General features: G+C 41.6%; 1 protein-coding gene across 1 annotated transcript in view; it reads left to right on the top strand.

The window, feature by feature from the left end:
* The window catches only part of MOCOS (molybdenum cofactor sulfurase), a 406,588-nt gene that overhangs the window by 25,010 nt on the left and 357,253 nt on the right, over positions 1-24,325 (top strand). The window contains exon 2 of the mRNA XM_074945194.1: positions 23,829-23,918. Coding sequence (XP_074801295.1) covers positions 23,829-23,918 — 90 coding nt within the window. The remainder of the gene's footprint in view (positions 1-23,828; positions 23,919-24,325) is intronic.

Here is a 24,325-nt window from a genome sequence, read left to right on the forward strand (position 1 = left end):
AACAAAAGATAACTGCACTCAAAAATAAAACAATGTAAAACTTTAGAGCCTACAAGTTCACTCAGTCCTACTTCTTGTTCAGCCAATCGCTCAGACAAACACATTTATTTATATTTGCAGGAGATAATGCTGCCCACTTCTTGTTTACAATGTCACCTGAAAGTGAGAACAGGCGTTTGCATGGCACTTTTGTAGACGGCGTCGCAAGATATTTACTTGCCAGATGCGCTAAAGATTCCTATGTCCCTTCATGCTTCACCCGCTATTCCAGAGGACGTGCGTCCATACTGATGATGGGTTCTGCTCGATAATGATCTAAAGCAGTGCGGACTGACCCACGTTCATTTTCATCATCTGAGTCAGATGCCACCAAGAATGTTGATTTTCTTTTTTGATGGTTTGGATTCTGTAGTTTGCACATTGGACTGTTGCTCTTTTAAGACTTCTGAAAACATGCTCTACACCTCGTCCCTCTCAGATTTTGGAAGGCACTTCAGATTCTTAAACCTTGGTTTGAGTGCTGTAGCTATTTTTAGACATCTTACATTGGTACCTTCTTTGCGTTTTGTCACCTCTGCAGTGAAAGTGTTCTTAAAACGAACATGTTCTGGGTCATCATCCGAGATTGCCATAATATGAAATATATGGCAGAATGCAGATAAAACAAAGCAGGAGACATACAATTCTCCCCCAAGCAGTTCAGTCACAAATTCCATTAATGCATTATTTTTTTAATGAGCATCATCGGCATGGAAGCATGTCGTCTGGAATGCTGGCCAAAGCATGAAGGGGCATATGAATGTTTAGCATACCTGGCATGTAAATACCTAACAATGCCATGGTGCCATATGAACACCTATTCTCCTTTTCAGGTGACATTGTAAATAAGAAGCGGGCACCATTATCTCCCATAAATGAAAACAAACTTGTTTGTCTTAGTGGTTGGCTGAACAAGAAGTAGGACTGAGTGGACTTGTAGGCTCTGAAGTTTTACATTTTGTTTTTGAGTGCAGTACTTGTAGGAGGTAAATTGAAAAATATTATTTCTTTTGTTTATCATTTTTACAGTGCAAATATTTGTAATAAAACATAATATAAAGTGAGCACTATACACTTTCTATCATGTGTTGTAAATTGAAATCAAATATTTGAAAATGTAGAAAAATGTGCAAACTATTTAATAAATTTAAATTGGTATTCTGTTGTTTAACAATGCAATTACAACTGCGATTAATCGTGATTAATTTTTTTAATCGCAATTAATTTTTTTGAGTTAATTGCGTGAGTTAACTGCGATTAATTGACAGCCCTGGTTAAAACTTTATAACCATTAACCATTAAAACACAAATTGTCAATATCACATGTCAAAATATACAAAGTAAATATCCTTGAATCAAATTCTAATAAGTTGCCAAGCAGCATTTTTCTTACTTTGCCTATCTGTAAATTTGATTATTGACAGAATTTTTTTTTGTTGATTTGGGTACAGTGAAATCAATGTTTACTGACATTTTTCAGTAAAAATCTAAATCTTCCATGACTACATATGTTATTTGACTGTACACCTAGAAGAAGGAAAAGGAACAATGGATAACTGATCACATTGCATTAGATACTCTTCTTCACGTTTATCGCTTTGGTAGGTTTATTATACATGAGAACTCTATTAAAATATGCATTAGACCAAAATATTTTTTTAAATGATTACTAATTTTTGGAGTTTTAAATATTTTTGGAGGAGGAGAGGAGCAGTTTGAGATGCTTTAGTTGGACCTGATTTGCAAAGAGTTGGTGCTCAGCACTTTCTGAACATCATGTCCCATTTAAGGTGTCTTCATTTGGGTCCCCCAAAATCAGACACCCCAAATCACTAGTCACTTCTGAAAATCTTGGCCTTTAGCTATTATTTTTAATACGAAAATCTATCCATTGTGGCTAGAATTATTTAATGATTTTTTGCTTCCTCTGTTCATAATTCTTATCTGCTCTTTATTATTTTCCAAAACTCTTAGTCTGATTTCCCCCCAACTGCCTTTTTTACAATAGTTTGTAAAATTACTTTTTTAGAGCATCTTTGCATGTAACAAGAAACTTTTAGGGTAGATTTTAGATTCTTTAGGTAAAGAATTTTTCAAGTATTTCTAAAAATAAGCAGAAATTACAAATTAATATTAATCTAAATGGCAAATGATAAGCAACTGAACACATAAAAACGTTCTCTTGAGCAGTGTATATACTCATGTTTTAGATCTTGTACTATTATTATTGAACTGAAAAACAAATTCACACATTTGCACAGTAATATTAGGGTTTACTCAAAAACATAGACCTAAATATTATTCCATGATATCACTTTTAGCTATAGCTGTTAGGCTAGTTACTCTGAGGATGCATTTACAAATTAGCCAAATAGAAATTAGCTTCGAAATATTAGGAAATTACTACCACTTTTCTGCTTGTGATAACATTTCTCATTATTAATTTAAACATTCATTGTCATGAAAAATGTTCAGCTCACTGGAAAGTCCATTCCATTCTGATATCATTGTTTCATGTAACCAAGTTAATTCTTGCATTTTTTTTTAACTCCTTCCAGTGCTTCGTTTGCCAACCAACGTGCCTTCTCCATATAAGGAATCCATTTGCTTATCAACCTATTTCGTCTAGTACTACACCTTCAGAAGAGACATCTTTTCAGGGAGGCAACATACTCTAGTGAACAGGGCACAGCCTGTGAGTCAGGAGACTTGGGTTCCATTTTTTTTTTGCCAACTGGGCTTCTATAGGATTTTGGGCTAGTTAACAATTTCCTTGTGCTGCAGTTTCCACATCTGTTTAACAGGGAAAATGTTACCTTCCTATTCTTTCATATTGGTTTGTGATTTGCAGATGAAAAATGCTATACAGATACCAAATATTTATTATGCCCGTGAATGTCCCACATCCAGAATATATGCCCTTTTCCTTGATGCTTCTCTGATGTCATGCACTTTCATTTGCTTGTTATTCACTCTCTTCTGATTCCAGTATGCAGCCACTGCATGCGTGCCCTCGCTGCTTGTACTTTCTGGTTGATGTCCTTGCCTTCTCCCTGTGTGGTAGGTTGAGGAATAATCACGTTGGTTGGTTACATTCTTCTCTACACATATACCAGCTCTTCCTTTATTTATAATAGTTAAGCTTTCCAGTGCAGGGTGTGTGTGTGTGTGTGTGTGTGTGTAATTTCAAACTATATTGGGATGACAGAAGTCTGAAACTCAGTGGAGAAAAAGTCAGTCATCTGAAGTGCATAAATAAACACACACACAAATATAATATTAAAATGTTTGTGTGCTTCAAAACATCAGACCTGGTGTTATTGTCTGCAACTCAAATTCAGTTGTAACTGCCACTTACTCCAGGTATGAATTTGATCCATTAACTTCAGGATCAGGCTCTGAATCTGTTCAGGATATATGGCATGTTTTGTGGGTTTTAATCTGCTTTGTTTTTTCAAGGATTTCTCCTCCATTAACAAAATAAGGTATAATTATTACAAATGAAGGGTCTGAACTTGTCACATTGAAGTTAATGACAAAACTCCTACTGACTTTAGGAGAATCAAAATCAAGCCATAACTCCTAACTTTTTCTACCACCAGACCTAGAAACAAAATGCAATAGCTGATTTTGTGATAGTGAATTGTGATATTCAGCTGAGAGTTTTGTGATTAGGGAAATCGTGAAGTTTTTGTGAATTTGTCAAGCATGACTGTTTGCTCCAAAAATAAGTATAGCATAACATGAATAAGGCCCTTCTCATGTACTCCAATGAGGATAATTGCTCATCTCAAGCTGTTTATTTTGAAAGTAATTCTCCCAGACTTCTAATGTCATTAGTGTTCAAAGGAATTCTTTAACCGAGAAGAATCAAACTGGAAGCATGAGTTGGTCATGTGCAGCACACTGTTTCTGTACATGTACATTTATACATTCAACAGTTTCTTTTTAGCTGCTTTAATGTAAGACCTAAAAATGAGTAAAAGGATCTGCAGTGCATCTTCATGTTAGCAGAATGAGCTTATCCAGAAGGTCATTTCCAGAAATAAAATTCTGTTTGTATCATTAGTGAGTCCCTCTGTATCACTGTGCTCACGACATGAAGATATCATGTTTTCTCAATTATATGAACATAAACCAAGATGAACTGCACCAAAGACAGAATTCCAAATTTTGCTTTCATTTAAACCCACATGACTTCACTAATCTCAATTGGGTTGCCTGGATGTAGGTGAAATGAGAACTGGGCTGAATGGACTAATCTTGACCTAAATTATATACATAGGTTTCCTTATTCAAAACAACTTTATCAAGTGGTTTACGCACATAATTTAACTGACTTTAAAATTGTCTTCTGATAAGGCATAACCACGTGTTTTTTAAGCATCTTTATTTAAAAACAAAACAACAAAACAAACAAACAAAAAACAAGGTAAAAAATCACCACTAGTTCATTTAAGAAATTTAAAAAGCAAATGTTAATTTTTGTGCAGCATTAAAAAAAGACTGCTTTTGTTGTGTAAGCATTAGAGCAGGTTGGGAATTTTTCAGTGAATTTTTTTTGTTACAAAATGGAGATTTGTGAAAACTGAAATTGTTTGCAGGATAGGATCAGTTTGACTAATTTACTGAAAGTGTTGTTGATAGTGTCTTGTAGAACCTTATGACTATAAGCTAGTAAATGATTTTAGTTCTTTTTCATTGCTCATTGAATTGATTTGAAAGAATCCCATTGATTTCAGTTAGCTTTTTGTCAGGCCCCTTGTCTGTTTCCCACTGATATAAACATGATAAATTGACAAAGGAGAGCTTTCTCTCTCTCTCTCTCACTAGGACAAGACATTCTTAAGGGTAAAGTATAATAGGGTATAAAAACACCACAACCATTGTGTACTGCACTGTAATGTTGAATAGTATTTCAGGCTTTTCTAGTCTGATAAGTTCTTCAAAGTTTAATGGTGCATTAGAATTAACAAGCACTTAGTGTTAGTTTTAACAAGAGTCCCCATGTCCCTGAGCAGACTATGATGTAAGCAACCGTCGTGGGACCGATTTGAATCTCACACCAGTTATACACTATTGTAACTCCACTGACTTCAATGGAGCTACTCTTAATTTACACCAGTGTAAGTGAGATGGGAATCAGACCTTATATTTGAAGCTTCTTCATAGGAAAGTAGGACAACTGCATGATTGTTACCTACTCAGAAAATCCCCTGATAGGCACCTATAATGGATGAAAAAAGGGGAGCGAGACAACTCAGGCAAAGAGAGAGGGTTGTGTATGTATACGATCCCCATCCTCTTACATGTTGTTTCCCTAAATTTTGCGAAGTGAAGCAACTGAATAAACATAGTTAGGATCTTAAGGATTTTATTTTTTGATTTTTATATATCTTTATCTATGCATGTATATTAATATCTGTGGAGACCACCACTCATCTTCTGGATGTCTTACCAAATTAAATACAGAAGTAACAAAAAAAGATGCTGGGCCAGATCCTCATTTAGTATAAATCATAGCGCTTCATTGTCAATGGAGGTATGCTGATTTAGGCCATCTGAGGATCTGGCCCTCTGTATGTTATCTGCGAGTGTTGCACCTAAAAGTATAGGTGGATTAGTGAAAACCATGACCAAATAGGTACACCTTGCACTAAGCCTTGAAGTTCCCCAGACTTGGGCTCTGGGCTTCCAGAGGGCAAAGGTTCCAGAGACTGAGAATGTCCAGTGGAGTATACCCCAAGAATGACTAGCAGAAGCAACACAGCAAGTTTTCTATAAGAAGCGAGGTTATCTCTCAGGGTCCAAGATCATTTAGGGTCTTTGGTAGATCAGAACCCACGGGAACCAAAAAGAGTGTTGAGAGTGGCAATGATTTTTTTTTTATGCCCATTAATGGCTTATGTCACAGACAAAGGCAAACTGCTGCATTCTGCACTAGCTCCAACAGAATGATTCCCATTGCATTATGGGTCTGATTCAAAGTTCTTTGAAGTATGTTTTCTTGTGCAGTTTGCTTGGAGTCTGTGACCATTCCTCAGAGATAGGGACTCTGACTAATCCTCACCTCTGTGACTGCAAAGCTAGCTGAATGCAACGCCCTTTACTTTGGGCTGTCATAAAAGAAACTGAAAGCTTCAGTAGAAAGGACCTTGGATCCTCTTTACTCATGGACCTTAGATCAGACCCAATGTGCCATTACTGTCAGTTGGGGATCCAGGAGCAACAATGGATCTGATAATATCACTACAAACTGCACTGGCAATAGTCTGGTAAATAACCCCAACAAAAAGCACCCTCATGCATATAGCCCACTCGTCCTGACGGTCAGCATCACTTCAGTATTGAGTCTAAATCATCTGACTTCCACTCAAAGCCCTGCCTCTTTTAGCCACTGGAGGAGGAAGGAGTCCATAGTGTCTGCGTTTGGGGGAAATGGAGAACCAGATCTGAGAGAGCCACAGGTTCAGTCCACCAAACCGCTATACTACGGTAATGACTTGTGGTCTTTCCAAAAAAATTATATGTGGTGTAACCTGTGCTCCAGGTGATAGTAATTTTAACTTGGGTCCTTAAGTATTTGACAGTGTCCCTTTAATTAAATCATTTTATTCAACACTTACTAAAATATATTGTACTGCATTTAACTTCCAAAATGTGTAAGAGCCATACACTGCTATTTTTATTCAAAAAAGGCCCTTGGTAGGTTGGGTTTTCAATATATAATGCTGTTCAGCCAAGTTCATTAGCAAGTTGATTTCCCCCCCCACCACACACACACACACACACACACACACGTCATGAATAGTTAGTGAATCTCTACAGCTGTCATGTTATTTCACTCTAAGGAAATGTGGTTTGCGGCAGCATATAATTTTTCCGGTAAACTTACTTTTCTCGTTCCTAACACACCCCTGGAAATGGTCATTGGAGACTGTTTGAATCTGTGCTGAGAAAGGTACCTAATTAGTGGAAAACAAGCTGTAGTAATTAATTTAGGCCAGATATAATAAAGTATTAATGAAATAGCGACACAGATTTATAATTGCATTCCTATTAAATTATTGACAATAAGCACAGAATTTGCTTCTGTCAGACTTTTTTTTGTGAGTGGAAAAATGTAGTTTTAAAGTCTGAAGACATATTCCTTACCAAAATACTACACTATATATGGAGATCTTAGAAAATTAGGTCCAGTCACACATGGTTCTGCATTAATATTTGAAAAAACAGCTCCCCTCCCAGTAAAGTAGATTCAAAGAATAACGAGTTAGTATTATTGAAGCATATACATATATAATATATAGTCTGTGAACTTGAGTGAAGTGAAAGTAATTAATTTAGTTTAGTCTTTTGATTAGATCAGTGCGTTCAACAATTACATAAGTAAAGAAGTCTCCATTCAAGCAGCAGCTAAGATCAAACTAATGAAGAATAAACATTAAACGGGCTCACTATCTGGGGAAATAGCTGCTCACCATATACACTTACACTTGGGAGACATATTTTTAATGTAGCTTCCCTGATCTCTGCAATGTGTAACCATGTAACTATATATATATATATATATATATATATATAGTGATGGGGCAAGGCCAGATGGCTATAGGAAAGTAGTGAGAAACAGGTATGTTAGCCCCAGCCTAAACAAATCCCTGTTACCATGGTAACCAAATGGCAGTTGCTCCAGGTTAATCAAGACACCTGGGGCCAATTAAGATCCTTCCAGAAAGTGGTGGAGACAGGTTGATTGGGACACCTGAAGCCAATCAGGGGGCTGACTGAAACTAGTTAAAAGCCTCCCACTTAGTGGGGCAGGTGGGTGTGTGGAGCTGTAGAAAGGAACCATACTGCTAGAGAAATACAGCAGTATAAACCTTATCTAGCACAAGGAAGGAGGCCCTGAGGTAAGGGTGATGTAGATATTGAGGAAGTGGGGGGGCTGCTGTGGGGAACTGGCCCAGGGAATCATACTTTGTCCTGCTTCCAAAAAGTCAGCTACCATGAGCTGCTACTATCAGGGTCCCTGGGCTGGAGCCTGGAGTAGAGGGTGGGCCTGGGCTCCCCCTCCTTGACTAATCACTGAGACTGGGAGACAACTGAGACTGTGTGAGGGAGGATAACTTCTCCTCCCCTCCCTTGCTGGCTTATGATGAAAATGGTTCACTAGGCTGTGACCCTTGTCTCTAGAGAGAGAAGGGCTATGTGGAGGGTCACAGTGAGCCTCTGAGGCTTGTGTAATCTGCCAGGAAGTGTGGGACCCACTGAGACAAGATTGGAGCTTTCATGATATACAGAGATATAAACACTGTATCTGTAGTTTATTTAAAGAGGTTCCCAGTATGACTAATCAAAGGTAAATAAAGGTTTGTTGTATTGTTTTTTGATTTGAACTTACAGCCAGAGTCTCACTGCAGAAGACTCTGCTGTCAAAAGCAGCTGCTGTGTTTTACTTGTGGTCCCAGTATAAATTGGTGACTAGGTTCAGGTGAAAAGCTGACCTGGGAGAATGTGATAGGCTGTTTCGGATTACCCCCTTTTCAAGGACAGCTAGTTCCTGCTATAGTTAGTTTCCCCTGACCCTCAGAACTGTGCTGGAGTGGAAAGAAAGGGTTTAGGGCTTTGGCTGACTTTTTTCAGCTTCCCAATTTCAAAGGATTATAGAAATGGGATATAGCAAAACCAGTTAGTTCATCTAATTGATCACATGGTGTCTGACAAAAGTGTTCCCTACAATATATTCTCCAATATTCAGCTGAGTTTAAATCACTAGTGATAGGGGTTCCACCATTTCTCAGTGGAAGCTACTCCACTCCAACAGATCACTCATTACTCAGTTTCTTTGTTCTTAGTTTATGCCTTCTTAGACTACTTCTTACTATTTCTTTTCTTGATATTCACATACTAGACAATAAATCAATTACAATCTGATCCTAACACAAGAATGTCATTCATCAGTATAAGCAAATGATTTCCCTATATACAGATGCCATGGTTGTGAGAATGGACTGAACTCAGTAACTCCACCAACAAAATAAGAGACGCTACTAATTCAGTTAAAGAATAACTTCGTTCTCTCATAAGTAGCAGGCACTTACCTTTGCTGGAGCTTGCCACTGGAGTGAGATATTGTCATGCACTCTAAACCAGTGTATGACAAGCGTCTCATCACTAACAAGAAATAGCTATTAGAAATTATTTTATCAATATGGCTGAGGATAAATACATTAGACAGTGAAGTGCTTTGAGATCACTAATAAAAAGTGCTGTAAAAGAGCTAGATCTATTATACTGATTTCATCTGCATGTCACTTAGTTTCTTGCCCTCACTAATTGTTATGCAAGAGTTTTTATTCTGTACCAAGGTTATTTGTTGAATCGGTTGATGCTGTCATCTGCAAAACCTACAATGTTTATTTTGATATTTGTATGTAAGGAAGCATTTCCCTTTTATCTTGAACTTGTTTTTTCTGAATGTTCTGGAGACTAATAAAATCATTTTTAAAAGGGCTTCCATATGTCAGTGCACATTTAATTTGATGTATTTTGCTAGTGAAAGTTTGGAGTAGTTAATTTGTACCAAGGTTTCATATGAATCTGATTGATCCAGGTCATAGCACATTTCTGGTCAATATCAGGTATTATCTTGACATATTGCAGTGAGCCTTTGGATTGTTTATGTGACTAACAAAGAAACTCAAAAGTCAGAGAAAATAATGGAATAGTTTTAACTAATGATCCTTATTGTAAACAAATATAACTAAGATTCCCTAAGCCCTGCCTTCACAATTATGCTGTCAGTTACTGATAATTTTACAAAATTGAAGTCTACCCAAAGGTGACTATTTTATGAAAGTTTGCACAAAAACAATTCAGGCATTTTTCAATGAGGAGAACATAACACTTTTCTGTTATTTAAAAAGAAAATTCTTTCATTTGAACAATTGCTCTAGTGACAAAGGGACTGGGGCTAGAAAATGGAAATTTGCCAGGGTAATAGTCCTCATTGTGAAGGGAGCAGTAGTGTCTTTGAGTTTTCCCCTGAAAATTGGATTTGATATGGCTGAGCTATGGGGGTTTGAAGATCTTGGCAAATTTGCAGTGTTTGAGATTAGTATTTTAGCTTTTTATATATTTATTTCAAACCAACATTATGAAGCTGCACCGCATGTGCATTCCTTGTATGGCTAGCTTACCTGTATCATGTACAAAACGTAAGTGCCTCAACCAGAAGGCATTGAAGTTTATGGGAATAATCTCATTGACTTCAACTGGCATTGAATTAGGGGCCAACTGTGAAGAAAAGGTCACGTTGAATTTGACAAAGGCATCATTCCATGAGCAGTGAAGTACATTTTGAATAAAGCAAAATATCCTAGATGATGACTCATTCAATGCCCACCTTACCAGGTCTCTCTTCATCTGCCCTTGCCCCATTCAGCATACGCCTTGTGCAGGAGCTAACAAATAATTCAATGATATCTTACAATCACTTTTATAATAACTATTTAAGATGTTTCTTGTATGATGGGGAAGTGAATGAGGCAAAGGTTCAGAAGGCGAAGTCATTGACTCTTTTGCTGCTCATCTGGAGCCCAGTCCAGCAAAGCACATAAACACATGCTTAATTTTAAGCAGTTGAATTCTCCTGACTACTCATGTCCTTAAAGTAAAGCATGTGCTTGAGTACTTTGGTGGAGTAGGATCCAGATATATAAAGAACTTTCATGGAATCTGTCCGATTTCTACAGAGAAGTAACATATAGTAGAAGAGTTTGCACAAGTATATAATGTTCACTGTTAAACTGATTTTAATCTGTATTCTTCACTACTGACGACACCACCATGAGAGGAAATAAAATAACCCAACAGGAAATGGAGAAAAAAAAGAAGAAGTTGGCATACCTAAATGTAATTATGCATTTAGTTGTTGGGCCTTTTATAACAAATCTGAAAACTTGAACCCCAAATGCATTAATTAAATACTGCTTTTCCATCATGTCTAGTAACTTGAAACAGTCTTTTAAATATTGATACCAGGGTTATATGCGGACAACCCAGATTAGCATTTGGCAATCAAGTAGAGTTTTGATCACTAAAATTGACAAACTCTGTAGATTCACTTATAATGGAACCTAGAAATTGCCCCATGGCAGCAGATGGACTACTCAGTTACTTAACAGAGCCTGTAGCAATTAGAGATCATACTGAGGAACAGTCTCCTTTATCTGCCTAAAAACTGTTCAAGCTTTCAGAATCTCGGGCTTGTCAATCTCACTGTTTTTGTGAGACAAGGTGGGTGAGGTAATATCTTGTTTTTTGTGGTCTTTTCAAAAGTTCGCTGCCGTAGGCAATGCGGGGTGGGGGGAAGCACCTTGCCTAGTAGGACAAGTGGGACTTTAGGTAAAAGACACATTGACATTGAGAGAACAGATTCTGGTTTTGATATTTTTTTGTTCAAATCAATGCCTAAAAGGAATTGAAGGTACAGATAAGGATTGGTTTACAGTATGTGCTAAATCTTTTGCCCAGAGTACGTCTAGATAAAGTGAATCCCAAGCCTTATGCTGTAGTGTGTGGTTTTTTTCCCTCTCATTAAACCAATTTCATGAATGGCTTATCCCACCTAATCTTTAGCTATCTGGGTATATGCACTCCCACTGTGTGTAATATGCACTGCATCATGTGTGCAAATGCACTTATTAGAGGTGGAATTCATGAAGCTACTTAGGCATCTAAACCCAGCTTTAGGCACCAAAATCCCCCACTGCAATCCACAAAACTCCAGACAAACCCTGCAGACCACTTAAACTCACTTTCAAAGTGAAAAGTCCCTTGGCACCTATGTTTTTGCCCCTGGGCATATGCACTGCTGCCTCACTCTAAATCAGAGGTGGGCCACTGGCCAGCAGGCCACATGTGGCCCATGGGACCGTCCTGCCCGGCCCTTAAGTTCCTGGCTGGGGAGGCTAACCCCCAGCCCTTCCCCCACTGTCCGCCCCCATCCCGCATAGCTAGCGCTCTGGGCGGCAGGGCTGCCCACTCATGCAGGGCGGCACGGCAGCGTGTCTGGCTCCGGCCGGGCGGTGCAGCAGCCAGATATGCTGCTCTGAGCAGCATGGTAAGGGGGCTGGGAAGTTGAAAAGGGGTAGGGGGTCCCTGGGGGCAGTCAGGGGGCGGTTGGATGGGGCAGAGGTTTGGGGGAGGCAGTCAGGGGCTTGGGAGTGGGGGGGTGAGGAGTAAACAGAGGGTGGGGTCCCAGGGAGCAGTTAGGGGTAGGGGGTGAGGTCCCAGGATGGTGCAGTCAGGGGACAAGGAGCAGGGTGGGTTGGATGGGTGGGGAGGTTCTGAGGGGGGCAGGGCCCAGGCTGTTTGGGGAGGCACAGCCTTCTCTACATACAATTTCACACCCCGATGTGACCCTCGGGCCAAAAAGTTTGCCCACCCCTGCTCTAGACATCCAGGCGTCTATTACTCACCTAAGTGCAAGTGATTCATGAAGCGGGGAAGATAGATGTTAGGCCACCTAAGTCATGGGAGACACCTGATCCAGAGCATGGCTTCCAGATCAGGCTCCATTGAAAAGCTGTCAGGAGGAGGCAGTGGGGATGGTGCTGCCCACCCTATAACTTTTAGCCTAGCGGTTAGACCACTCACTCGGGATGTGGGAGACAGCTTCGATTCACTCTCCCTCCCAGTGGGGGAGGATTGGAAGAGGTCTCCCACCTATCAGAGTGCTCTATCTAGGGATATTCTGATTTGGGGCTCCCCCAATCCCTCCTGTTGAAGCTGTTCTACTGTGGACAAATGAAAGTGATTGGAGCAGGGGGACTTGGCCTAGGGTCTTCTGCACCTCAGATGGGTGCCCGACCCACAGGACCTCAGAGTCATTCCTTCTCTTTGGCCCTTTCCTTTTTAAAGAAAGGGCAGTGGGGGGGGGGGGGGGAATCAAACGTCTCTCAGACCATAGGCAAGTGCTTTCACCATTAGGATAGATGCTATCAGGTAAGCATCCCTACCTCTTTCTCCTGCCATTTTGTGTGGAGCAAGGCAAACACCTAACTCGCTGTCAGAAGAAACTACAGAGCCACCAAAGCCAGGAGCAGGGTTCCTGTTCGTGTAGTGCTAGCAGAGCTAAACGCCTCCTTGCAGCCTGGCCTTAGCTGCCTATTTTTGAGAAAAGGGCGGGGCTTTACCACATCACTATTTCCTGTTGACTTGCTGAGGTAGGAAGCTGCCTAGCATGTTGGGTCACACACTCTAAGGTGCATCTCTCTCCCCAGGCATTGTATAGGGAGTTTAGGCACCTACTTCAGCTTTGTGGATCCTATGTTTTGCTAGGGGCCATGATGCTCAGAATTTCAATGCCTAAGTCCTTTCACGGGTTGCACCCAAAGGCTGTCATGCTTACCACTCTCCCTCCTCTCCTCCCCTTCCTAGCAATCTAGGAGCCCCAGGCTACTAGCTTACCCACTGCTGCCCATGCTAAGAGTAGAATCATAGAATATCAGGGTTGGAAGGGACCTTAGGAGGTCATCTAGTCCAACCCCCTGCTCAAAGCAGGACCAATCCCCAATTAAATCATCCCAGCCAGGGCTTTGTCAAGCCTGACCTTAAACTCCTTCCTTAGAGGTTTTTAAGGTCAGGCTTGACAAAGCCCTGGCTGGGATGATTTAACTGGGAATTGGTCCTGCTTCGAGTAGGGGGTTGGACTAGATGACCTTCTGGGGTCCCTTCCAACCCTGATATTCTATGATTCTAAGGAAGCAAATTCTACCACCTCCCTAGGTAACACATTCCAGTGTTTCACCACCCTTCTAGTGAAAATTTTTCCTAATATCCAACCTAAACCTCCCCCACTGCAACTTGAGACCATTATTCCTTGTCCTGTCATCTGCTACCACTGAGAATAGTCTAGAACCATCCTCTTTGGAACCACCTCTCAGGTAGTTGAAAGCAGCTATCAAATCCCCCCTCATTCTTCTCTTCTGCAGACTAAACAATCCCAGTTCCCTCAGCCTCTCTTCATAAGTCATGTGTTCCAGACTAATCATTTTTGTTGCCCTTCGCTGAACTCTCTCCAATTTTTCCACATCTTTCTTGTAGTGTGGGGCCCAAAACTGGACACAGTACTCCAGATGAGGCCTCACCAATGTCAAATAGAGGGGAACGATTACGTCCCTCAATCTGCTGGCTATGCCCCTACTTATACATCCCAAAATGCCATTGGCCTTCTTGGCAACAAGGGCACACTGCTGACTCATATCCAGCTTCTCGTCCACTGTCACCCCTAGGTCCTTTTCTGCAGAACTGCTTCCTAGCCATTCGGTCCCTAGTCTGTAGCGGTGCATTGGATTCTTCCATCCTAAGTGCAGGACTCTGCACTTGTCCTTGTTGAACCTCATCAGATTTCTTTTGGCCCAATCCTCCAATTTGTCAAGGTCCCTCTGTATCCTATCCCTACCTGCCACCGTAGCTACCACTCCTCCTAGTTTAGTATCATCTGCAAATTTGCTGAGAGTGCAATCCACACCATTCTCCAGATCATTTATGAAGATATTGAACAAAACCGGCCCCAGGAGTGACCCTTGGGGCACTCCACTTGATATCGGCTGCCATCCAGACATGGAGCCATTGATCACTACCTGTTGAGCCCGACAATCTAGCCAACTTTCTACCCACCTTATAGTGCATTCATCCAGCCCATACTTCTTTAACTTGCTGACAAGAATACTGTGGGAGTCCGTGTCAAAAGCTTTGCTAAAGTCAAGAAACAATACATCCACTGCTTTCCCTTCATCCACAGAACCAGTAATCTCATCATAGACAGCGATTAGATTAGTCAGGCATGACCTTCCCTTGGTGAATCCATGCTGACTGTTCCTGATCACTTTCCTCTCCTCTAAGTGCTTCAGGATTGATTCCTTGAGGACCTGTTCCATGATTTTTCCAGGGACTGAGGTGAGGCTGACTGGCCTGTAGTTCCCAGGATCCTCCTTCTTCCCTTTTTTAAAGATGGGCACTACATTAGCCTTTTTCCAGTCGTCCGGGACTTCCCCCGATCGCCATGAGTTTTCAAAGATAATGGCCAATGGCTCTGCAATCACATCCGCCAACTCCTTTAGCACTCTCTGATGCAATGCATCCGGCCCCATGGACTTGTGCACATCCAGCTTTTCTAAATAGTCCCTAACCACTTCTTTCTCCACAGAGGGCTGGCCACCTACTCCCCATGCTGTGTTGCCCAGTGCAGCAGTCTGGGAGCTGACTTTGTTCGTGAAGACAGAGGCAAAAAAAGCATTGAGTACATTAGCTTTTTCAACATCCTCTGTCACTAGGTTGCCTCCCTCATTCAGTAAGGGGCCCACACTTCCCTTGACTTTCTTCTTGTTGCTAACATACCTGAAGAAACCCTTCTTGTTACTCTTGACATCTCTTGCTAGCTGCAGTTCCAGGTGTGATTTGGCCCTCCTGATTTCATTCCTACATGCCCGAGCAACATTTTTATACTCTTCCCTGGTCATTTGTCCAATCTTCCACATCTTGTAAGCTTCTTTTTTATGTTTAAGATCCGCAAGGATTTCACTGTTAAGCCAAGCTGGTCGCCTGCCGTATTTACTATTCTTTCGACACATCGGGATGGTTTGTCCCTGTAACCTCAATAGGGATTCTTTGAAATACAGCCAGCTCTCCTGGACTCCTTTCCCCCTCATGTTATTCCCCCAGGGGATCCTACCCATCAGTTCCCTGAGGGAGTCGAAGTCTGCTTTCCTGAAGTCCAGGGTCCATATTCTGCTGCTTACCTTTCTTCCTTGTGTCAGGATCCTGAACTCGACCAACTCATGGTCACTGCCTCCCAGATTCCCATCCACTTTTGCTTCCCCTACTAATTCTTCCCGGTTTGTGAGCAGCAGGTCAAGAAAAGCTCTCCCCCTAGTTGGCTCCTTCAGCACTTGCACCAGGAAATTGTCCCCTACATTTTCCAAAAACTTCCTGGATTGTCTGTGCACCGCTGTAGTGCTCTCCCAGCAGATATCAGGGTGATTGAAGTCGCCCATGAGAACCAGGGCGTGCGATCTAGTAGCTTCTGCGAGTTGCCAGAAGAGAGCCTCATCCCCCTGGTCCGGTGGTCTATAGCAGACTCCCACCACTACATCACTCTTGTTGCTCACGCTTCTAAACTTAATCCAGAGACACTCAGGTTTTTCTGCAGTTTCATACCGGAGCTCTGAGCAGTCATGCTACTCCCCCACCTTTTCTGCCCTGCCTGTCCTTCCTGAACAGTTTATAACCATCCATGACAGTACTCCAATCATGTGAGTTATCCCACCAAGTCTGTTATTCCAATCACGTCATAATTCCTTGCCTTCACCAGGACCTCCAGTTCTCCCTGCTTGTTCCCAAGGCTTTGTGCATTTGTATATAGGCACTTGAGAGAACCTGCTGATCGCCCCTCATTCTCAGTATGAGACAGGAGCCCTCCCCTCAGACATTCCTGCCTGTGCTTCCTCCCGGTATCCTGCTTGCCCACTTACCTCAGGGCTTTGGTCTCCTTCCCCCGGTGAACCTAGTTTAAAGCTCTCCTCACTAGGTTAGCCAGCCTGCTCACAAAGATGCTCTTCCCTCTCTTTGTTAGGTGGAGCCCGTCTCTGCCCAGCACTCCTCCTTCATGGAACACCATCCCATGGTCAAAGAATCCAAAGCCTTCTCTCCGACACCACCTGCGTAGCCATTCGTTGACTTCCATGATTCGACGGTCCCTACCCCGGCCTTTTCCTTCCACGGGGAGGATGGACGAGAACACCACTTGCGCCTCAAACTCCTTTATCCTTCTTCCCAGAGCCACGTAGTCCGCAGTGATCCGCTCAAGGTCATTCTTGGCAGTATCATTGGTGCTCACGTGGAGAAGCAGGAAGGGGTAGCGATCCGAGGGCTTGATGAGTCTCGGCAGTCTCTCCGTCACATCGCGAATCTTAGCCCCTGGCAAGCAGCAGACTTCTTGGTTTTCCCGGTCAGGGCGGCAGATAGATGACTCAGTCCCCCGGAGGGGAGAGTCCCCGACCACCACCACCCGCCTCCTTCTCTTGGGAGTGGTGGTCATGGAACCCCCCAACCTTAGGACAGCGCATCTCATGCCTTCCAACCAGCGTAGTCTCCTTCTGCTTTCTCCCTCCAGATGTATCATCTGGTCCACTCTCCGCAGTGGTACCTGTGGAGAGAACGTGAAAACGGTTACTTACCTGTGTCTGTGTTGCTGGTACCCAGACGTTCCCCCTTCTTCTGGAGGTCCCATGTTGCCAAGCTTCTTCACTGGCCTCTTGGCTCCGCTGTGCAACCTGCTCTAAATCTTTAGAGCTTTGTGCCCGTAGAAGCATATCCTGACTTTTGTCCAGGAAATCCTCAGATTCTCGTATGCAACGCAGGGTCGATATCTGTTGCTTCAGACCTTCAATCTTCTCTTCCAATATGGATACTAGCTTGCACTTTGTACAGACAAAGTCGCTTCTGTCCTGTGGAAGAAAGACAAACATGGCACATCCAGTGCAGGTCACAATAGCTGAACACCACCCCTCCCCCATATCACCTTCCTACTATGAGCTTCCTCAGAGAAGCTGGCAAGATGTAAGCCTCACTGGGCTCACCCCAGGCGAACTCCCAGGCAAACTCCTGCTGTTTGCTGCTCTGCTGTTCCCCGCTGCTCAGCTGGTCCGCCGCCGCTCAGCTGGTTTGCGGAGCTCTGGCTATTTTTAAACAGCCAGGCTTCCCTGAAACAAACAAACAAACACCCCCAATACCCGCCCCCTGCAGGCTACCACCCAATCAGGCACTCGCTCAGGCTTTCAAACTGCCTCCCAGCAAACACACACTCGGATACTCACCAATCCCAGGCAAACTTCCGCTGTTCCCCGCTGCTCTGCTGGTACCTTACGTCCAGCCTGCCTAGCCACATAGAGTGAAATATCTGCCTCAGCCCTCCTTCCCCACTTTAAAATATTAAATATGCTTCTGTGTCACCGTTGTTTCCTCTTTTAATTATTTTCAGTCCCTGTAGAAGAGTCCTTCCCCTACCTACCTGTTTCTATTGATGCTACTTTGTTTTGCATTCAGTTTAGTATTTTTATATTGTCTGCTTCATGCTGTTTTTGGTTAATGTTTCTGTCTTTTAAATACTCTGTGATCCAGGGTGTGCATGCATGTGTGTAATGAGTAAAAATTGTATCAGCCAATCAAAATTCAGGATGCTGGTACTACCTATAACTATGCACTTCTTTCTCCATTGCACATTTCCCAGTAATCTAATTGGCAGACAATAATTCAACAATTGGACTGCAAGAATTTGCATAATGGCTGGACAGCTCTGTGGTAATAACCATGTAGATTTTTATGGAAATCCACTTTGGCTATTATAATGGGTAGAACTTGGGGCAGCCATGTTTAGTGGACAAATAAAGGAGGATTTCTGAAAGCAGTAGTCACAGCCCAGGAATTTATGGTTGCCAAGGAAAAGGGCAGGGATGAGTGGAGAAAGGCCTGATATTACCAAAGCAGCAATAATTAGGTGTGCCCTATTAACTAAGTAATCATATGTTAATCTTAATAAACAGCAAGAACAAAAGCTTTGTAAAGCAAGAGTACCTGCAGGCTGTCACTCTAAAATGTTCTCACCAGAGATAATTCACCAGGTGATATCTTCCCAAAAGGCATCCTGGCTTGATTTGAAGTCCTGCTTTTTCAAGCACAAATCAAATTTGTTTCCGATATCTGTGTTAAGGCTCCAGAACTGATACCTCAAGGCTTGGGATTGGTCATATCTTGCTGTATTATCTCCTGGTTGTTCTAAACTTGTATATAAACTTAAAATATGGCTTTAATTGGTGTGTTTATAAAATTTTGTCCTTTATATAGGAATTAGATATGGTGCTCCTGTCAGCTCATTTCTAAGTTATCTGCCAAAAAAAATCTAGTTTTCAGGTGCCTAAATCACAGTTAAAGTTGTTCTTCATCCCACCAGAATCTGAAATGATACCTCTGCTTCCTCCCCGCCTGGTTCACATCCCCAGCATGCGGCTCCCTGCCACTTGCATGCTGCAGCTGCACATGCTCCAGCCCAGGCTGAGGATGCTTAGATTAGCAAACTGGCTGGGGCTCAGGAGCCGCAAAGACCTAGCATCCATCCCCCTTCCCTCCCCCCTGCCTCCTCCAGCTGCTGCTAAGGATGAAGGACAGAGCACTGTAACACCTCCAACTGCACCTGGGATCAGTTAACCCTGTCTAGCATTGGGCCCTTGCTCCATACTGACCACAGTGTGAGTTGTTATATTATGGCTGAGTCGCCAAATCTTCCAAATATCTATCTCTGCCATGTGCAAATGGTTAATTTTCAAATATAATACAATATATTATCCCATTTAAAGTAATTAGCTATTTAACCCATTTTTTTCCAGTAGCTTGCATTTGTTTATTAGTTATTGGCCTTTTTCCCTGTTGATTTTCTGTGAATAAATGTTGCAGCACTGAGCTGTCATAGATGAAGTTTAAAACCGATCTGTCTGTATATAATTTTTATTCTCCATTTGAGGTTAATATAGATAAACAGTGTTTAAGTGTGTATTTATATTTTTTAACAATAAGTATGTGTGCCCACAAGATGTATAGCACAGCCCCCCAATTTTCTGTCTAGCCCAACTCCTCTCCCCTGACCAGGAAGAGGCTGGAGCTGACCCCGATGAAGGCTGTGTGTGTGGTGGTTGTACTTTAAATAATATGAAGAGTTGGGAGGGACAACAGGAAAATAACCCATGCTTTATTGAGAGAGATTAAGTCCACTACATGAAGAGAATAGATAAGCAATAGAGACTGTTTCAAAGAACTCCATATATAGAATTATTTTGCAGGTATATTTAAATATAGGCATTTTACCATCTAAATAAACACTTCTTAACCACCTTCCCAGAACTGGTAGCTAAAAATTAACCCTTTTGGACAGACACCTAGGACAGTGGTTCTCAAAGCCAGTCCACCGCTTGTTCAGGGAAAGCCCCTGGCGGGCTGGATCGGTTTGTTTACTGCCACGTCCGCAGGTTCATCTGATCGTGGCTCCCACTGGCTGCAGTTCACTGCTCCAGGCCAATGGGGGCTGCGGGAAGCAGTGCAGGCAAAGAGACATGCTGGCCACACTTCTTGCAGCCTCCATTGGTCTGGAGCAGCAAACTGCAGCCAGCGGGAGCCGCGATCGGCTGAATCTGCGGACACGGCAGGTAAACAAACCCGTCCAGCCTGCCGGAGCTTTCCCTGAGTAAGCGGCGGACCGGCTTTGAGAACCACTGATCAAGGATGTAGATTTCATCAAAAGATCAAATCATTTCTGAAACAGACATAAATTACACTTTAAAATATGCAGTGTTTTCTCAGACCTGAAGAAGGACTCTGTGTAAGCTCAAAAGCTTGTCTCCCTCATGAACAAATGTTGGTCCAATAAAAGAAATTACCTCACTCTCTTCAAGAGACAGTAGTCTTCATGTCAGTTATATTCAATATGGCATTAAATTCCCGTCCACCCAGGTAAAACAGAGGGCCTCAATACATATATTTTCTTTCAGCTGATGCTTTTAATAAATAATACAAATCTACACTGTTGACAGATGGTATACTGTGTACCATAGAGAATTAAAGGGATCTAAATTATCCAGTTTGTACTAACACATCGGTTTGGTTAATGAGTTTATTAAATAAAGTTAAAATAGAAAATGCTTTTAAAGGGGAAAAGTGCAAATAAAATAACATCTTATGCATGTGGGACTAATGTTTCGGTTTAGAAATAAGCAAGTCTATTGAAATGAAAAGATATGATTTTATTTTCCTCTAATAAAGATACTATTCACTTGTTGAATGCAATCTCAATTTACATAAACTCCTCCTTTCAGTCGGTTAAGACTGAAGACAGTAAACAGCATTGAATATTCAATTAATCAGCAAACATTAAAGATATAAAAAGGGAGAATGTTTAACAGTTAGTAATTTGTTTCTCTCAAGTGAACTCCTGTAAACTTTTCCCAGAATGCATTCTGGGGTGAAACCCTGGGCTCCTTTGAAGTCAAAGGCATTTTGCCATTGATTTTAATGGAGAAAGGATTTCAGCCGCTATATTTAGCCACAGAATGAAACAAGCTTAAATAGAAAAGGAGTACTTGTGGCACCTTAGAGACCAACCAATTTATTTGAGCATGAGCTTTCGTGAGCTCACGAAAGCTCATGTTCAAATAAATTGGTTGGTCTCTAAGGTGCCACAAGTACTCCTTTTCTTTTTGCAAATACAGACTAACACGGCTGTTACTCTGAAACCAAGCTTAAATGCTCATTTCTGGGCACTTTATCCAAGGAACCTCTTGTAATGTAATTTTGAGTGTTATTTCTGTTCTGCACAGGGTAGATTCTTCCTCTTGTCAGCAGCATCCCTTGTTTACTAGTGTCCTAAGAGGCTGATTTCAATAGGTCTCTTGTTGTTCTCTGCATAATATATAGTTATGGTAATATTTGTATATTCATAAATACTCCTGTCAATGTGAGCATTCTCAGTGTTTTGCAAACTGTGGGTCATTTTTCCTAACAAATATGTATATCCTATTCCAGTTAACATCAAGATAACCCCAGGGTTGGGTGTAGGTATCTAGGGGCAGACCTTGACTTCATGTATTATCCTTCATTCTATCTGCCACTGAAATACAGCCATATTTTGGGACAAAACAGCAGCCATAGACACCGACACCTTGAGTTTTTCCGGGGCTGGAACATCAATGGGGAAAAAATAGTGGGTGCTCAGCACCCACCAGCCACAGCAGTTCCCCACCCCCACTTATCAGCTAATGTGGGAGCACTGCTGTTGTCACCTAACAGCTGATGAGGAGTGGTGCCACTGCCAAACAGCTGTTTAGCAGCTCAGAAAGGAGCTGAGGGGAGGGTGGAGATCAGCAGGTGGACAGGAGCCTCAGGGAGGGGTGGAGTGGGGGCAGGAAGAGGTGGAGCTAGAGTGGGGCCTTCAGGGAGGGGGTGGAGTGTGGGCAGAGCCTTAGGGTGAAGCAGGGTTTGAGCACCCCAGGGAAAAAGGAAAAAGCGCCTGGGACAGCAGCCATTTGATGTCCTAAAATCTATTGTATAATATTGCAACAGGCTTGGAAGTGATGAACATCTTTCCTGTTTTAAGGGATTTTTAGGTAGAAAGAATGGATATTTTTGTACATCATCTTGGAGGAAAAGTAGAAACTTCATCAAAAGATGAGGTATTAAAATATCCTGGCTTCCAAATTCATATGCCACTTTTTCTATATCTCTGTGTCAGTTAGTAATTATCTATCTTTTGATTTTAGTCCAGAAAATAACTGAGATGCTTTTTGGGGGCAAAGAAGGGAGGCGGGAAGCTAGAAGGCTTTTCAGAAGTAAAAAAACAAGAGGGGGGGGTGGTTTCTGAAGCTCTTCAAAATATTTTTCCTGATTAACTTCAAATTAAAAAAAAAAAACTTTTTGGCTAGGGACTACGCATGAGAAATTTGAAGCAGAAAGTTTGAGGGATAAAGGGTGTCCAGATTGGTTTTATAATTGAAAGTATCTCACATCCTCACCTACCAAGTTACTGTTTTAGCACCATAGTAATATATATGTTTTTCAAGTGTCAAGGATTCTAGTTAAGAGCTTAACTGAGCCTTAAATCCTTGTGGAAAGGAAAGAGCTTTTAAAATGCTAATCTTAATCATATTCATCATTATTAAAACTTGAAACAGGTTGAAATATTTACATGATGTGAAATGAAAGACTAGCAATGGACCTGAGACACTCTGAAGAAATGGGAGAATAATTGCCAAAGATTAAGAAAGCAGAAATAGCTAAACAAGAAAAGACCTTAGTGTCCCGTTAGATTTTTTTTTTTCATTAGAATAAGCTTTTCTTTCAAAAATTTAAAAATGAACTGAGACTTAAGTGCAACAAAATGGGAAGAAATATTTAAATACATTGAAATTTAAGTTCTTGTATTTGAGGTTAAGGAAGCTTCAAACTTTCCCATGCACGCTACTCAGGCCTTACTAATTCTTGAGACTGATTAGTCAGTAAGACTTGGGGCAACATTAGTGTGTGTGCGCGCTGTACAAACACAGAACAAAAAAATAATCCCTGCCCCCAAAGAGTTTATGATTTGAAGTATCTTTAAAAGAAAAGAAATGGTGTTAAAATAGGTTACTCTAATTTCAAAATATACAAAGTTTTGATCATCTCTTTACATGCAGAGTACCTGCCTTCCTCGTCTACACTACAAACTTATGTTGGTATAACTACGTCACTCAGGGGTGTGGAAAATCCACATTCCTGAGTGACGCAGTTATACCAACCGAACTCGCAGTGTAGACAGCGCTATGTCGACAGGACGGCTTCTCCCGTTGGCATAGCTAATGCCTCTCGGAGGTGGGGTACTTAAGCTGAAGCTCTCCCATCTTCACTAAGAGGCACAGCTACATCACTTTTGCAGTGCTGTACATGTAGACAAGCCCTCCTGTATTTTGCTGATTATGAGCTAAAAACTTACTGGGAAAGCACTTAGTGATGGCTGCGACACAAACTCCTTAGAGAAATAAAAAGCCATACCGATGAGCTTATGGACAAAATGGACGTGCCATGGTATATACTGTAGCTTTTAAATTTGCTCAAGTGCCTTATGCTTCACATTGGTAAATCTAGTCTGTATGGGAGGTTAGAATTTAATATTAAGACGCTAATATATTGTACTTTTTTTATCTTAGGAATGACCTACCTTGACCATGCAGGTACAGCACTTTTTCCACACAGTCTTCTTAAGGAGTTTACTGATGATCTCAGTAAAAATATTTATGGTAAGTACCAAGCAACTTTCTCATAGGCTAACGTGTTTCCTGTTACTGCAAGAGTATTTACATACTATATACTGCAGTGATCAAGTGACAAATATGATGGTCTTTGTCATAGTTTGGGACAACTGCACCTCCTCAACCATCACCTCTATTGGTCAGAGACATACATCTCACTCCTTCCTGGCAGGGTTTTTTTCCCATACTGCACAGTTCCCTCTCTACACTATGATATTCCCAGCAAGCCAGATCACCTAAACATGCCAGCATCTGTTTTGCTTTCTCTCAAGAGGCTATGAACAGTGTAATTGCCACAGTTATAAGTTACCACACACCTCTTTATAAGCAAGCACATTTATTCTTAAGGTGAAAGCATTACAGAGAAAACATTAAAAACAATAAAAGAACATGCA

The sequence above is a fragment of the Natator depressus genome, chromosome 2 (assembly GCF_965152275.1).
Source record: "Natator depressus isolate rNatDep1 chromosome 2, rNatDep2.hap1, whole genome shotgun sequence".
NCBI lineage: Eukaryota > Metazoa > Chordata > Testudines > Cheloniidae > Natator > Natator depressus.